The 16,037-nt window shown below is 47.0% G+C and overlaps 1 protein-coding gene across 3 annotated transcripts in view; it reads left to right on the forward strand.

Moving 5' to 3' along the window:
• Positions 1 to 224: 224 nt before the first annotated feature.
• The window catches only part of Igsf11 (immunoglobulin superfamily member 11), a 125,626-nt gene continuing 109,813 nt past the window's right edge, over positions 225 to 16,037 (forward strand). The window contains exon 1 of one of the 3 annotated variants that reach the window (XM_060370396.1): positions 225 to 466. In XM_060370396.1, the coding sequence (XP_060226379.1) occupies positions 415 to 466 (52 nt within the window). In that variant the 5' untranslated portion in view covers positions 225 to 414. Of the gene's footprint in view, positions 467 to 583; positions 604 to 16,037 lie in introns of those variants that run through there. The other 2 variants (XM_060370395.1, XM_060370398.1) reach the window with 2 other exon arrangements.

The raw sequence follows: 16,037 nt of genomic DNA on the forward strand, positions 1-16,037 counted from the left end.
AAAACTGCAGCCTAGAACGCGGTGTTGGATTTGAGGACCCCCCGCCCCCCGGGTTTTCGGTCCAGCCCACCTGGACCACCGCAGGTGCCCAGCCGCGCCAGCTGGGAGTTGTGCGCGTCTTGCCCGCGACCGCGAGGCGTCGCGCTGGAGCCTCGGTTGCCCTGGAGACCGCTCGGCGGCGAGCGGGCGAGGCGGCTGGGAGCCCCCGGGCTGGGGAAGAGCTGGCGGGAGCTTGGGGGGTTGGGGGGGGAGTGGCTGCGGCGGCGGGTGGTGGCCGCGCCGGCCGGCGAGCCCGGGAAGCCCGAGCGTGCCCCGAGCCTCGGCGGAGCGGCCTCGGCGTGTCCCGCTCGCTCCCCCGCCGCACCCCGCCGCCCCAGGCGCGCGGCGGACGGCGGCTCCCGCGGCGGCCCCGGCATGACTCGGCGGCGCTCCGCTCCGGCGTCCTGGCTGTTGGCGTCGCTGCTCGGTGAGTCCACCAGCCCGTCCCGGCGCGGCGGACACCCACCCGCCGGCGCCCCGCGGGGGCCGGGACCCGCTGCCCCGGAGGCCCGCGTCGCCCGGGGGTCCCCCAGCGCCCTAACCCCTGCGCGGCTCCGCTTCCAGGTACAGACTCCGGCTGCCGGTCCGGTTAGGAAGAGTGTTTCAGGATCGCTGGCGGCTCCGCGAAAACTTTGTAGCCTCACCGCCACCTCGGAGGAGGGTTCGGTTTCCCAGAGAATCAGGTTGACTGGAAAATGCTCGTTCTTCAATGATTTTAAATGATAGCTTCGTCCTAAGCTTTAAAGCGTAACGCAGGGTTAGCAGCTCGCTTTATTTTAGAAATAAATGCCTTTCCGTGTGCTCGATCACAAACCCGAAAGCAAAGTTTATTTACGCTCTCAGTTTCGTAACCAAAGGGTCTGAGGTGCCTCATGAAAAGGCATAGGATGTGGCCGTGTGAGGAAGAGTTTGAAAGCGGTTGTTTATTTAAATTTCCTATCTTCGGTTTTCCATACATTTTGTTTTTCCCTCGATAGCCAGGATACGTGGGCTCTGAATTTCATTTTATACAGTGCTGCCTTTGTGTGGGCATTGTTTCACGGAATCAAGTTTTCTGTCTCAATTAACTGGTGGCTGAGGTTTACTGAAAAAATCTGGTCAGGAGGCTCTTATTCATCCAGCTAGTTCAGTGAGGTGGAGTGCTGTGATTAACTGTATTTTTCTCTCTAGATATCTCTGCAGGCTTCCAGACATTTTTTTTTATGGCCTTGCTTGAATAAACATGTCTAATCTTGGAGTAACCCAAATCTTAGGCTGTTCCCCTAGTAGAGGAGAAAGCATAGCCGAGTGTTCCGTGTACCCTCCTCGTAGATGCCGGGGAAGCTGTGAGCAGCAGAGCTGGAACTTTTTGAAGTTCGGTAGGCTGTTTTCAGTGATGATGTGCGGGCATGGGCATTTGTGCACTTGAGCTTCGGAACCGATTTTGTCATTCACCACCGTCAGCAGGCCTGTCCTTCGTTCAAAGGTGAAGTAAGGAAACAGCAGATTTTTTTTTTCCTCACCGTCCTTGAGCACAGCTGAAACATTCATAGATAGGGCTGTAAGAACAGCTCAGATATTTTTGATGGAAAAACCCGCCGTCAGAACTTTGTTGGCCGACGGAGTTTGTGTATGGGTTGGTTTTGGATTTAGTAGGCAGTACTTTGAAGGAGGTCATGTCATTTCCGGAATCATCCATGCGAAGCCATCTCCTGTATGCCTTGGCTTTGGGTGGATCTAACTCTCCCCAATACTACAATGCTTCTGAAGACTTCCAAGATAGTTAGAATACGAGGAATGATCCGTTCTGTAGAGCCACTTTTCACTATTTTTTTTAAAAGTTTCTCTGTTCAACAGACATTTTTGTTGCTACCACTGGGTGCCTTTGGACATCTGGTGGGTGGGTGTGTGGTGTGGAGAGATGGTGGTAGGATATAAGGTTTGTCTGTAGCCCTTATGGGATTTTCTTTCTTCAAACATGCTATCGGCAGGCACAGATCCCTTATTGGTGCACCAAATAAACGATGAGAGACACTCGCCAAGCGGCACCAAGGAATATTTACTTCATGGCCAAGTTAACTTTTGGTCTGGACTTTGATTGCATAGGATTTAGAGCATCTAAATTGAGAGCTGGTTGGGCTTTCCCAGCTCAGGGAGCGGTGAGAAGGAGGTCTATATGAAGGGACAGTGAGGGAGCGTGTTCCAGTGAGAGGACAGGCTTCTCCCTGGAAGAGCAGAGAAAAGGCAGAGGGAGGAGGTGGAGATGGGTGCCTTGGGGTGGTTTAAATGAGTGCTGAGTTAGGGCTTTGTCTTGGGAAAGGCCGCAGGGTGTAGGGCTGTGCTGTACTCTGGTGTCCGGGAGCGTGTTGTGTCCGGACTGAGTTCTTGAATCAGGCCGTGGCAACGTTGGTTGGACTGAAGGGCCGTGTGTCTTTAGAACTTGCACCTCACTGGCTGTCTTCCACAGTGGGCAAAGTTGAGTTCTGGAAAAGTGACCAAACAGCAGCGACAGGAATAACACACCAGAAGTAGAAATCTCTTCCATAAAAGAGAGAAAATAGGTGCCCTGGCCTTGCTGTTATTTTTGTTAAATTTCTATGAGTTCATCGGGAATTTGGGTAGGTAAGTTTACTTCCGTGCAATTCCATAAGTGGCTTAGAACAGTTCAAATGAGCCAGATATGGTGGCACTCGTCTTTAATCCCATTCCCAGGAGGCAGAGGCAAGTGAATCTCACTAAGTTCAAGGCTAACCGTAAGCTCCAGGCCAGCCAGGGCTACATAATGAGACTCTTATCTACAAATAAACAAGAAGTATCTGAAATATTTCTTTTACCTGTGATTCTTTGAAATAGCAGATAATTTTACAGAATTTGGGGCAGTGTGTAAAAAGAAAAAGGTCATATCAAAATACAAAATGTAACTTTTTGGAAGACTTTACTTTTTGGTCAAAATCTGTAGTTTGACCTTCTTGAAAGATGACAGATAACGGTGTGAAGATTTCAGGGAGGTTTAGCTTATTCAGCCTATAGTACTTGGGAAGCAGTTTAAACACCAAGTCAGCTAGAGGGTTTTGTTGTTGTTGTTGTTTTTGTTTTCCCCAAGACAGGGTTTCTCTGTGTAGCCTTGGCTGTCCTAGACTCACTTTGTAGACAAAGCTGGCCTTGAACTCACAGAGATCCCCCTGCCTCTGCCTGCCTGAGTGCTGGGATCACAGGGGTGCGCCAGCATGACCACGTTGGCCATCTGGAGTTCTAATATTATGCTTAGAACTGTTGTCAGACCCAAGGTGACATGCAGGACTGAAGACGCTTGTCCAGGCTCTTACCCCCTGGTAACAGTAAGCGGCACATTTTCAGACATGTTTTCACACTTCCGTAGTAGAAACCTCTATCACAAAAATCCTCATTTGCATCTTCATGCTTAAGCCATGTGATGCAGTGGCAAACAAGGTGGAGGTGCTGGCGTACTAGAGTCTGAATAGCCAGCCACGGCAGGAGGGGAGGGACTGGGGGTGTTTTGCGAGCTGGTCCAGGGTTGGAGAATTGTTGCTTCTCTCTCACACTACCCGTAAGCCTCCTGTGGGGGTGCATGCATATAACTTGGTGCATCCGGGAGGCCGAGGCAGGAAGACTACAAGGCTGAGGCCCTCTTGGACTAACTACATCAAGAGCTGCGTGGTCGAACCTGGGCTGTACAATGAAGCACTGTTTCAGCTTTACCCTTCCACCAGTCTCCAGTTTATCTCTAGGCCCATTGTTACCTGGGCCGATGATAACAATCTGTTCCGACTCCCTCAGCTTTTACGAATGTTTGGCCTTTTGAAGTGGGATAGCCAGGCCCCTAGCTTTGCCTTTCGCTGCGAGCACAGTCACCAGAACTTTTCCCCTTGGACTGGGACTGGCTGCCGCCAGCAGGTCTCACTCCAAGTACGGCACCCCTCCCCACCATCTGGAGGACGTCAGCTCCTCCGCTGGTCACACTTCTCTGAGCAACTAACTGGCTTAGGACAGGTTGTCAGTTCCTGGGTGGGCTCTGGAAGCCATCTGATTTATGTCGTAAGAATGGGAAGCTAGTTAAAACGAAGCCTGTGGTAAAGCCACGAGGTGTTGCCTTCTGGGTGTGAAGTTTGGGTAATCGACAACCCCTGTGCAAGATTTCCAGGCATCAGGGCGACTACAGCAGCTGTCGGCATTTGATGAAGAAATGCGTTTTCTGATTTGCAGCAGAGTCCCTTCCCCAGCGCTCTGTCCCAGGCTAGGTTGGGTGACTCTGCTTCACTCCCGTATCCTAGGAAGATGCAGGCTGTGATAAACCCCGCTCAAGTTTATGATTAGGTTAGGGTGAAACCCATACAGACTAGCCAGTGTGGGCGGAGACTGCTTACTGAGTAGTCTTTTTGAAAAAGTGGGCTGGTTTTGCTGCGCTTAACTTTTGGATCTTAAGAGGAAGGTAAAACGATGCTTTGGAAGGTGTACTTTCGTGAGAAAAGCGAGGGGAGGTTTAAATCCTGGGAATCCTGAGCTCAGGAAAGATGTGGACCACGTTTTCTTTTTGTTTTAGGATTATCTTTAGAGAACTGGGTTAACGGTGGTTTTGGCTGCCAGTAGTCAGGATTTAGGGCTAAAGTGCAGTAGGTTTGTGGAATAGAAACACTGGCCCCATGTTTTCGTTGAGCGTGACATAATTGTATTGTAATGGAGCCACAGCTTGGCTAGTCCTAAGAGACCCATCAGTTTTGTACTTTAGAAATCTGAAAACATGAAGGTGCGTTAGAAATCCCATCGCTGGAAACAAAACCCAGGTCTTCATTAACCCCCCCCCAAGTGCCCTGTTTCATAGCATTGCTTATGCAGATTTTCCCTCCCGCCTTCTCACTGACGCCCCTTGTTTTCATTTCTCCTCCCTCCTTTGTCTCCTCACCTGTTCAGGAGGGTGTTTTCTCCTGATAGCACCAAAGTCTTCAAAGGTCACCAGTATAGTCATTCTTGGCTGCCTCCAGTTATCTTGCTTAGCTAAAGCACCGATAAAACAACGACCTGCACCAACCAACCGGACGCAGGAATGTCCCAGTAGCTGAGCATTGGTGGCCACATGAGGGAATACTGACATATTCCGGGGATAGTTCCTTTCTCTGTTAGGGTGACTGAGTGCGTGTCCTCAGGGCACCTGAAAAGATTGTTGTTTTCCTTCTTAAAAGAAGTGTAGAGTCTTTGTTGTCATCTCCTTCAGGAATCAGTGTGCCTCATGTCGGCCTACTGTATAGTTCATTTTATATATGTAATATGTTTTATAGATGACATATAAATTATTCTAAGATTTGGTATATTTTGTAGAAGAGGTGATGGAGATTTTTTATGGTTTCAAAACTTTTCCGTGAGTTGCTTGGAAATTAAACAGAAAAAAAAAGGACTTACAGCTTTTTAAAAACCGATTGGTTCTTAGCTTTTCTGTGACTTTGTCGAGTTTTGAAGTAGGGTTCCCCCTGTGTAATTCTGAAGGTTTTGCTCCCTGTAGGGAAATAATCTCAGGCGTTCAGCCATCCGTTGTAACCTGAAGCTTCCTGCTTCCATGCCTGGTACCTTGTCAGACCCTTAGGACTGCATGTTAGAACTTGTTTTCCAGGGACGGTCATTTACTCATAACAACTTTCTTAGCCTGCCCTACCCCCTGCCCTTCCCTCCCCTGGCCGCCCAATTCTCCCCAACCCCGCCCCTCCTCACTCCCTGTACCTAAAACTCGGGAGATGCGCTTTAGACACAGGTGCATTAATGATAAGTCAGAGGCGGGGCCTTTATGTCCTCCCTCATCCCCCCCCTGAGAACTGGCAGTATCTGTTGTTCCCTCCTGCTTCTTTCCCTTCATTCAGAGTTTATGCCAGCTGTGATTCCCAGCCTACCATCTTCTGCATCTGCAGGGTTGTTTATGCCCTCTCAAAAGTGCCAGAAGCCATCTACTGCTCATTACCCAATCTAACCATGCACTAGAGATGGCTTAGCTATCAGCCAACACCGAACAGCCATCACTGTGCTACCCTGTTTCTTTGGGCTGGGGGCATCACTGTTAGTTAGGCAGTGCCCCTGGGTCAAGCTCATCTGTCAGAACACAAATTCACTGGGAAAAAAACCCAAAAAAACAAACAAACAAAAAAAACCCAAAAAAACACAAAACAGACGTCACTCCTGTGACAACAGCGTTTTCGTACAGGGCTAGTGTCTTAGGCTTTCATTGGTTAAACAATTTACAGTATAGCTGACTTACGGTGTCGCCCATGGGCAAACACAGGTTGCTGCACCAGCTCTTGCTGGCCAGGACTTTAGAGCGTGTAGAGCATGTGAGAAACGCGCTACCCAACTGCAAAGACACTTCAGGCCTCAAAGGTTGTCAAGGGTTAGATGGTGCTTTGTGTAATTAGAGTGTGTATTAAAAATCAAGTCAGAGACCCACCAAGAAATCTGTGAGATAGTGAAAGAAACAGCCTGTCTTCCTGACAGGTAATTATTACCACCCAAACCAAATAGCATGAGTATTTCTGTTTGACATTTCTGGAAATCTCTTTAAGGTCTGGCTCGTTAGCACACACCTGCTTCTGCATCCTGTGCCCTGAAATCCATTGTCGTGGTTTTTCAGAGTGTACGAAGCTTGTTTGTCTTGGCACAGATAGAATTTGTAATGGCCTTTTCATATAATTTAGGATACTCTTAGTATTATTCCAAAATGTGACATAATTTTGGATACTTTTAATATCCTTCTAAAATGTGGTTTGTTTGTTAGAGATCGGGTGCATTTGTGGAACTGGATAACATGTCATTAAGTGTTTCACACTTATGATATCAAAGATCCTTTGGTTTGCCTTGTGCATCGAATAGCTCATTCACACACACATTTTTTTTGTAATAGTATACCCTGACTACTGGGAAATATTGATTCATTGGCTTAACCGTTGATATATGTTATATTATGAAATATAAAAAAGATAATTGTCACTATTGCTGTCGATTGCATTACAATAGTCTTCCAGAGACTGTGTGTGAAGCCGTTTGGTGCATCATGTCAGACAAATTTTATAATATTTTAATACTCACTCCAGTTTTATGTCTTCGGCAGCAGACAGCTTGAAAGGATGGTTTCACTTTGTCCAGTTTTGAGAAAATAGCTGTCAGGTCTCAAATCTCAGTCATCGTTGTTTGTGTTGTTCTTCAAGCCTGTGTGTTGAACTAAGGAAAAGGCTTGTTCTCTGAGTTCTGAGCGTGTGCAGCTGTGGTGTGCTTTTTCTTGGGACGGCCATTTCCTTGGCATGTAGTGTGCATGATTAATGTTTTACATTACATATGCTGTGACACAGAATACTGTTAAAGATAAAGGCCAGGAACTGGTAAAATTATAGTTATGTTTTTCATCAAGGATGTTGATAAAACAAGCTTTTCTTCCCTCACTCCGTGAGTGTATAGTGGGGAGGATGCTGGGTCCCGCCACTACAGCTTAGTGCCAAGGTCTTGGCCCAAGTGATAAGGCGCCAGTGGTTCACGAGCCATGGCCTCCGAATGTCATTGCAGACGTCAGCTCAGGGTAAGAGGGACAAAGTGCTTTACTGCTACTAAGAATGCCTGTGTTCATCCCACAGACTTTCTGATAGGATCTGAGGCTCATGGCTGCGCTTGAAGCGCCACAAGTGTGTGGCAATGGGATGTTAGGTTCTTTTATTTTGGAGACAGCATACGATTAACATGTACTTTATAATATTTAATCTCAAGGGCAACATTGTCAGTGTAAAAAACTCATTTATTATCTACACACACACACACACACACATATTTATGTGTATGTAGATAGATACGTCCTGACTTCCACCCACTGGATACACTGGTTTTCTGTGCATAGGTATAGACATTTTTTGGAAGCATAAAACAGACCCACATACAGATTAGTTTCTTCTTTGAGACAGGGTTTCTCTGTGTAGCCTTGGCTGCCCTGGACTTCTTTTGTAGACCAGGCTGGCCTCAAGCTCACAGAGATCCGCCTGCCTCTGCCTCCCCAAGTGCTGGGATCACAGGCATGTGGCCGGCTCAGTTTCTTCTTAAAATTAGTCTATGACGTAATGTTCTGTATTTTACTTTTAAAGCTCAGCAAGTTAATGGCGGAGCCCTTCCCGCCAGTGACATGCATTCACCTCACTCTCTTTGGTCTCAGTATTAGCACTTCAGAGCACAGAGCGCTCATTCATGGTTTATCTCCCCAAGGTTAGACCTTTATGTTGTCTCTAAGTTGTTGTTTTTCCGATCAGCAGTGTTATAGTGAACCTGTTTGTGGATAACATATTTGTAGATAACGTCTGTGTAGCATTTCTGTAGTCTAGCTCACCCAAAGAAGAAACCCTGGGCTGTAGTCATCTAACTTTTTGTGGCAAAGAGCACTGTGCAAAAGCTCATGCACTTTTCTACTCAGAGAAACTGAGTTTAAAAATCACTGTCATGCTACTTATTTTTGCCTCGTGAATGTTATGTAATGCCTGTAATGCCTGAGCTTGAGTTTATCTTGTGGAGGAGAGGGACTTTTTTCTAATGCTGAGTAAAACTGAATTAAACAACATTAGTTGGGGTCAAGCATAGCACCTGCCGTATAGCAGACGCTTAGGGTCAGCTGTAAGGATTATTCAGCCTTATTTAAGTCTGGAAGATGAGTCGTCTGTGCAGAGTGCACTCTGGAGGGATGGCCTGGGCATGTCCTTTTCCAGGCTTGCCTTCACCTGGATGAAGGAATTAGATTACAGAATCTAATCTTTTAGTTTTTAGTGGCAAGGTCATTGGTAGCAAGACAATCTGAAGATTTTATATGGCTGGGTTTTAACATAAAACTTCCACGAAAATAGAGATCTGACCCTTTCTCTTCTCGTCCTCCATCTATAGTGAGGTATCCTGGTGAGTTAAACCATCTTAATCTGTTGAGAAGATTATAAAAAGTAGTTATAATGGAAGTGATATTTAAAGTTTATAGTAGAAAGCCACCAGTAGAGGTCCTGTTTAAAACTCTACTTTATTTGGGATGTTTAGGCCTCTACCTCCCTTCCACTCCCCCAACCTTAAGTAGGAGAGAGGGCCCATACCCCTTTACTTCTCCTGGCTATTTAGTTAGGGTCAAGGGGTTCTTTTAGGGCTCTATACCAATCTCTGTCAACTGCAGCTAGCAGGCTCCTCCATACCGCTGCACCCGAAGCATTTCTCTCTGCTCCAAACCACCACACCATCTCTGGTCTCTGGTCTCTCCAAACTGTTACCACACGCCAACACCAAATGCCACACCTTCTCTTTCTGGGCTCCCCTATGTATACGCTCAGAGCCCTAGACCACATACCTCCCTCCCCCGTGCAGCACGTGGAAGGCTGTTACCACTGGCAAAGGTCACACCCCACATGTGACAGTTAACAGGTGTGGACAAACTATAGGCCAACAACAACAACAAAAAAATCCCACACTTGGGATTAAAACAAAAGCATATTTACAATAGCATACAAAGAAACCAAAACTTTCATTAAAAAAGTTTTTACTTTGAGATTGATGTCTCCTCATCACCTCGAGGGATGTGCTTATGGCTCATTTCCCTCCCTCTTAGATCTGTTACATCTCTATCAAAGCAGGGTGGGACTAGGTGAGCATCCTTTTATCAGTTGCTGCTTCGATCCTTTTACTCCACTCCAGTGCTGTTTATGTTTAAGGCAGGCAGATGTCTGAGCTTTACCTTGTAGGGCACATGATGGATAAACTTTTCACTGTTGCATCTACTGATTAAAAATGAGAAGCTGGTGCCTTTCATGAGCTATAGCCACCTGCAGGATGATAGATTCTTGTACTGAAAGCTTTGAGGGGCGTGGTTAAGTCCACAGCTTCATGCCAGTTGTGTTATTGGTGGCTTTGTGCCATTGCTAGTGTTTCCAGGCTGTTCTTTTGCATATTTGAAAGATGATGTTTGCATACAAAGCCAGATGGTCTCTAAGATGGGCAGAGTCAGTCAGGCTGATAGGACCAAAAAACAGCAACAACAACAACAACAAAACCTTTGCAACTCATAAACCCATCACCCAATAAGTTAAGTGGACCCTTTCTTGTAGGTGGACAAATTACTCCCAAATCCAAGCCATGCCCATAAGAAGTGGTTCTTGAGTTTTACATGCCAGGATCACTGTAGGAACTTAAACATGTCATTTTCCTGAAAACACTTTCTGGAATTGTGACTTTGAATTTGCAGCTTCAGTGGCCACAGAGCGTGGCGTGTTGTAGGTGCCTGCTGCTCAGCTTATATTGGCAGGTGCCTTCTTAAGATGTGCCCTCCATGGCTGTTTTGAATCGTAGGGTCAAATTGTCTTTGTCATTAAGGAGAAAACATAACGTGAGCTGCAGGCTGGTAGGGTCTCTCCGAGGCCTTTAATTCCGTGATGTCCTTGATCTGATGGAGCGGCTTGGTAAATCTCTTCACAATTTCCATGACCAAGCCATCTGCCTGCATTAAAATAAATCAAATCTGCTTACTCCTCACTGTCTAACGAATATTCTATAAACTGATGATGATGAAGTGCGTGAACACAAAAATAATTTGCACTCTTCAGCACTTCCTTCCGAGTTCTCCGCCCAGCTCCTCTTCTGCAGTGCAAGTTGGCAGAGCATCTTCCTCTGAGTGGGATGGAGGGTAACGGAGCCTTTCCCCAGCCCTCTTATTTCCCACCTGTGGCACATGAACTAATGCAGATTTCGCATGCCCGAGCTCTGCAAACCCTTTACTTACCATCCTACTTCAAGAGTATTAAGAAAAAAAAAAAAAAATCATAGTTTACATATGACGTTTGGCACATATGCTGTGTGTGTGTGTGTGTGTGTGTGTGTGTGTGTGTGTGTGTTTAAATCCCTGGTGGACTGATTTTGTGCTTGGCCCAGTTTCCCGTGTTCTCTAGAGTGTAAGGGCTGTTGACTGTGGCTGCATTATACTCTCTACGCCCTGGCCTGTGTGAGACCCCACGGCCTGTTTGTAGGTGGAGATCGTTTATTTCTTCTCATGATGGGTAACTGAAAACCAATGAATCCCCCAAATCTTTCCTCCCTGCAGTCTTCTTGCTGTATTCACTCACCCCTTCCTCAAGTTACATCTGTGTCACTTTGCATTTCTGCCACTTCAGTTTTCTGGCTGATAACTGGCCTTCCCCTCCCTCCACCCTTTACTCTCTGCCAGGTTGGTTTCCTGACAGATGTTCTCTTCACATTCCCCCCGTTCAATACTAGTGGCAAACCCCAGAAGTCTTAAAAGATGAGGTGGGAGGCACTGAGGTCCTTGTGCTCACAGAAAAGTACCGGAGAACCTGGAATGTTAAACACACAGACTTGTGCCTTCAAGGAAGGAATGTGTCGACCTGTGATCCATCCAGAAGCCTGACAGCAGACAGGGTTGATAGCCCAGTGACCTTTGTGCTGTCCGTGCGGCTGAGAACATACCGTATCGCCACCCCCCAATCCTACTGTGAGCTTGTCAATGTGTAAACACTAGTCTTGATGGAAGGTGTCATGTGTAGTCAGTCTGTGGAAGCACCTTTATGGAAGACGTCTTTACAGTTTCTTTTTTTTTTTTTTTCAATGCAGTTTATTCAGGAACCTTGAACAATCATCTGACCCTGGGGAAAGCCAGCCCACAGCTTAAATAGCCTCTGGGTAGCCAACCCAGGCGTGCCACGTGGGCAATGCAGATAGGTCCACATACATGGAAGCAAGCCAGATCCTCAGCCTTAGCCAAATGTGGAATTGTTCGTGACAGAGAGCACTCACCATCGGGAAGGTGGAAGGCAGAAACCAGCTCCATCTTTAAGGCACAGCATTCCGCAGCTCTCTACAGTTCCCCCTTTTTGTTTTAGATGCATCAGGCAAGAGTAGAGGTCTGATCTCTGATATTAGAAATAAATTGGGACTTTGTACCGATGTTCATTTAGGTGTCATCCACCCAAAGAGCATCAGACCTGTCCGATACCTTTTTCTCAGAGGTGGGACCTGGGGTATCAACCCGCATGCAATCAGACATGCTCTTCTCTGGGTCCAAAGTGGCTGACCCTGAGTGCAGTGCTTAGCCTCGCATCCTGAGCGTAACATTTTAGCTTTTTATGGTATCCAACCATGCTTGGGCGAATGTCCTGCTTCAATGGCTGTAAAGGCCTGAATGATCATGGCTGCATCACACTGTTGTGAGACTCTAATCTTGCATATATACCACAGGCAAACCAAGGAGACCAACACCAGAAGGCCTGCTAACGCTCCCAAGTAATCCACTTAAAAAATGGGGAACAGAGCTAAACAGAGAATTCTCTGTAGAGGAATACCGAATGGCAGAGAAGCACTTAAAGAAATGCTCAACCTCACTAGCCATTAGGGAAATGCAAATCAAAACAACCCTGAGATTTCACCTTACACCCATGAGAATGGCCAAGATAAAAAACTCAAGTGACAGCACATGCTGGAGAGGTTGTGGAGAAAGGGGAACCCTTCTCCACTGCTGGTGGGAATGTAAACTTGTACAACCACTCTGGAAATCAATCTGGCGCTTTCTCAGACAACTAGGAATAGCGCTTCCTCAAGATCCACCCATACCACTACTGGGCATATATCCAAAAGAGGCTCAAGTACACAAAAAGGACATTTGCTCAACCATGTTTGTAGCAGCTTTATTTGTAATAGCCAGAAGCTGGAAACAACCCAGATGCCCCTCAACTGAAGAATGGATGCAGAAATTGTGGTACGTCTACACAATGGAATATTACTCAGCAATGAAAAATAAGGAAATCATGAAATTTGCAGGTAAATGGTGGGATCTGGAAAGGATCATCCTGAGTGAGTTGTCCCAGAAGCAAAAAGACACACATGGTATATACTCACTCATATAGACATACAACATAGGACAAACCCACTAAAACCTGTGCATCTAAAGAAACTAAGCAAGAGAGAGGACCCTAACTAAAATGTCCAATCCCCATCCGGAAAGGCAAAGAGGATGGACATCAGAAGAAGAAGAAAACAGGAAACATAGGAACCTACCACAGAGGGCCTCTGAAAGCCTCTGCCCTTCAGACTATCAAAGCAGATGCTGAGCCTGATGGGCAACTGTCTTTACAGTTTCAGTGTAACGAGGTCCTAAGCTTTGTTGTGCATAGGAGATTGAGTTAACCATCACCAGGAAAAGTTTCTGGCAAATGGTACTGTGCTTAAACACGCCTAAAATAAACTCCCGAAGATGGCGCCCAAGCGGGCCACTGAGTTGTGTCGAGCCCCTTCCTGCCTCTCGTGGACTGTCACTCTTCGGATGATGGAGGCCACATCTAGCTCAGCTATCTGAGTGCTTGCCTTCCACACGGACCCGAGTCCAGGCCCAGAACCCATTGTGGCACACGCACACACACACATAAGTCGTGTTCCAATGCTTGAGTATCATTTGGTGTCCTTTATGGCTCTGCACTGTTTCCTGTTAACACTCAGGTTGTCTCTCTCTAGCTTTGTCCCTATGGTATGCACATCTAATTCACCATTTAACAGGTTAAAAGTTTAAAAATCATAATCTTAATAGATTCACACACACACACACACACACACATATACACACACACAAACCCTGACAAAATATAAGAACCCTCTAAAGACTTCCAGTAAAGTGGGAATAAAAGGGCACCCGCAGAAACATTGTAGTTGACAGGGAGGGCATGGGGCTGAAGAGCGAGGCATAGGTGTGGCGCTTGCTGCTTCTGTTGGCACCGTCTTGCAGTCTAGCAATGTGAGGCCTTCATCCTCGGTGCAGACCTGGGTTTCTAGCCGGTATCGTTTCCTGCTCAGAGGGTGCCCATGGATATGACCTGTACTGCGTGTCTCTCTTCAGCGATGCCCACCTTCTCTTTGTGTCTGAGAACCACAGTAGTGCACTTCTCTCTGGATTTGTGCTTTGTGGTGGAGTCTCACCCTGTAGTGCCGGCTGGCCTTGCCCATGTCCAAGCTGCTCCTGTTTCTGTCTTCCAAGTCCTGAGATGACAGGATTGTGATGTTTGCCACTTTCTATTGGAAGCCATTTTGACAAGTACGTCCGTGCGCCATGTGTGTGCCAGAAGGCGGCATCGGATTCCCTGGAACCAGAGTTATAGACAGTGGTGAGCTGCCCTGTGGGTGCTGGAAATCAAAGCTGGGTCGTCTGGAAGAGCAGCCATTGCCCATAATTGCTGAGCCATCTCTCCAGCCTCAGTCCTGGCCTTGGTACTGGGGTTCTGAACCCAAGTCTTCATGCTTGTGACTCAAGCCATTTACTGAGTGAATCTTTTTCCCAAGGCTCAATGGTTAATCTTTAGTATCAACTTGTTTGGATTGGGAAGTGCCTTGGAGATCAGCAAAGCTTACCTCTGGGATGTGTCTGAGAGAATTTCTGTGGAGAACTAAGGGAGGAGGACCCAGTATGCCTGGGCAGCACCGCAGTCCAGTAGGCTGCAGGTCATCTGGAATAAAAGGGGGGAAAGGAGGAAGCCTGGGAGCACGTGTCCTCCCTCTCTCCTCCCCTCCCACCCCCGGCCACCATGAGGTGGCTTTGCTTTGCTTCCTGGCCACCATGAGGTGAGCTGCTGTCCCACTGTGATTGCTCTCAACAGCATTCAGCCTCAACCTAGGCGCAGTGGAGCCAACGGTGACCAGGCCGAGATCTCTGGAACCATCAACTCAAACCTTTATTTTCAGTAAGTGTTTTCTAAGGTGGTTGTCACAGAAACAAAAAGTGGCTGACCCCAGTGATCATCGTTTCTTCTGCAGAGCATGATGCCAAGCCACAGCCACATTTTACTGCCTTCTTACTGAGAAGAAACAAGTTGTTGTTTGTCACCTTTCAGAATCTAGAGTAAAGGGAAAGGTAGGGTCTATTTATTTATTTATTTATTTATTTATTTTTTCCTGCCACCATGGCGAAATCAGCAATATCAAGGTGCAGTTTCTTCACGTCCCTTTCTAGCGACAAAATTAACTTGCCATTTGGCAGCAAGGCCGCCACAGCCCTTCATTCGTTTTTGTATTGGAGATTAGTGGGCAACACGAAGCCCGTGGTCTGGGCACTGGCTCTCTGCAGCACAGCCCCGTAGCTGGTTCTGGCTGAAGTTCAAGTCTCCAGAGATCAGCAAGTGGCTGAGAGCCTCTGGTGTCTTACTTGGCATTGCCTCAGTTATGTGGTCCCTCTGGGGGGCTGGCCCCACTCAGCTTTCCCAAGTGTGATCCGCTACACACGTTCCGGCCTGCACAGCCTGGGAGGTTATGCTATGCAGACACAGATCATGCTCCATTTCAGTGGGTTCTGCTTGCCGGGCCTCTACAGCGGTTCCATCCGTTTGCTTCTACAACTGTGCAGAGAGTTCCGGGCCTGCTGCATCCGTGCTGGGATTGCTCGGTACTGTTGGTCTAGGCCATTTCGCTTCACCCGTCCTGATGGGTTAGAGTCTATTCACTCTGTACATGTCTGTGCGTGTGTGTGTAGTTTCTGTTTTATCTCTCTGACGGGAAGTGTTACTTCCCCGTCTCAATTCAAAAAGAATTGTATTTAATTTTAAAAATTATGTGTACGTGTGTTCGTATGTGTGGGTGTGTGCACACGTGTTCTGGGTGCCCCATGGTGAGAGATTAATAAATTCCTATTAATAATAATTGTCTCAAGAAAACCATCAAAGGACAGCTAGAGGCTCAAACAGAACAGTGGGTCGACCTTCCTCTTAAGTGGCAATCATTTATTCTCTTTTTTTCTTCTTCTATTTGCTCATCTCCCTGTCTCTACCACCATATTTTAAAATCACATTTATTCTTTGACATTTTCGTATGTGTGTTGTGCATAAAATGTATTCTTTTCATTCTCCCCTCCCCCATAGTCCCCTATTTCCCAGGCAGGAATCTCCCACATGTTTCTGTGTTTTTCTTTGTGGCCCACTGAGTTGTAACCAGGGATGTCTGTCTGATCATGGGGCTATCCCCTGGAGCCCATTGGGCTA

Source organism: Meriones unguiculatus, chromosome 17 (assembly GCF_030254825.1).
Source record: "Meriones unguiculatus strain TT.TT164.6M chromosome 17, Bangor_MerUng_6.1, whole genome shotgun sequence".
Classification (NCBI taxonomy): Eukaryota; Metazoa; Chordata; class Mammalia; order Rodentia; family Muridae; genus Meriones; species Meriones unguiculatus.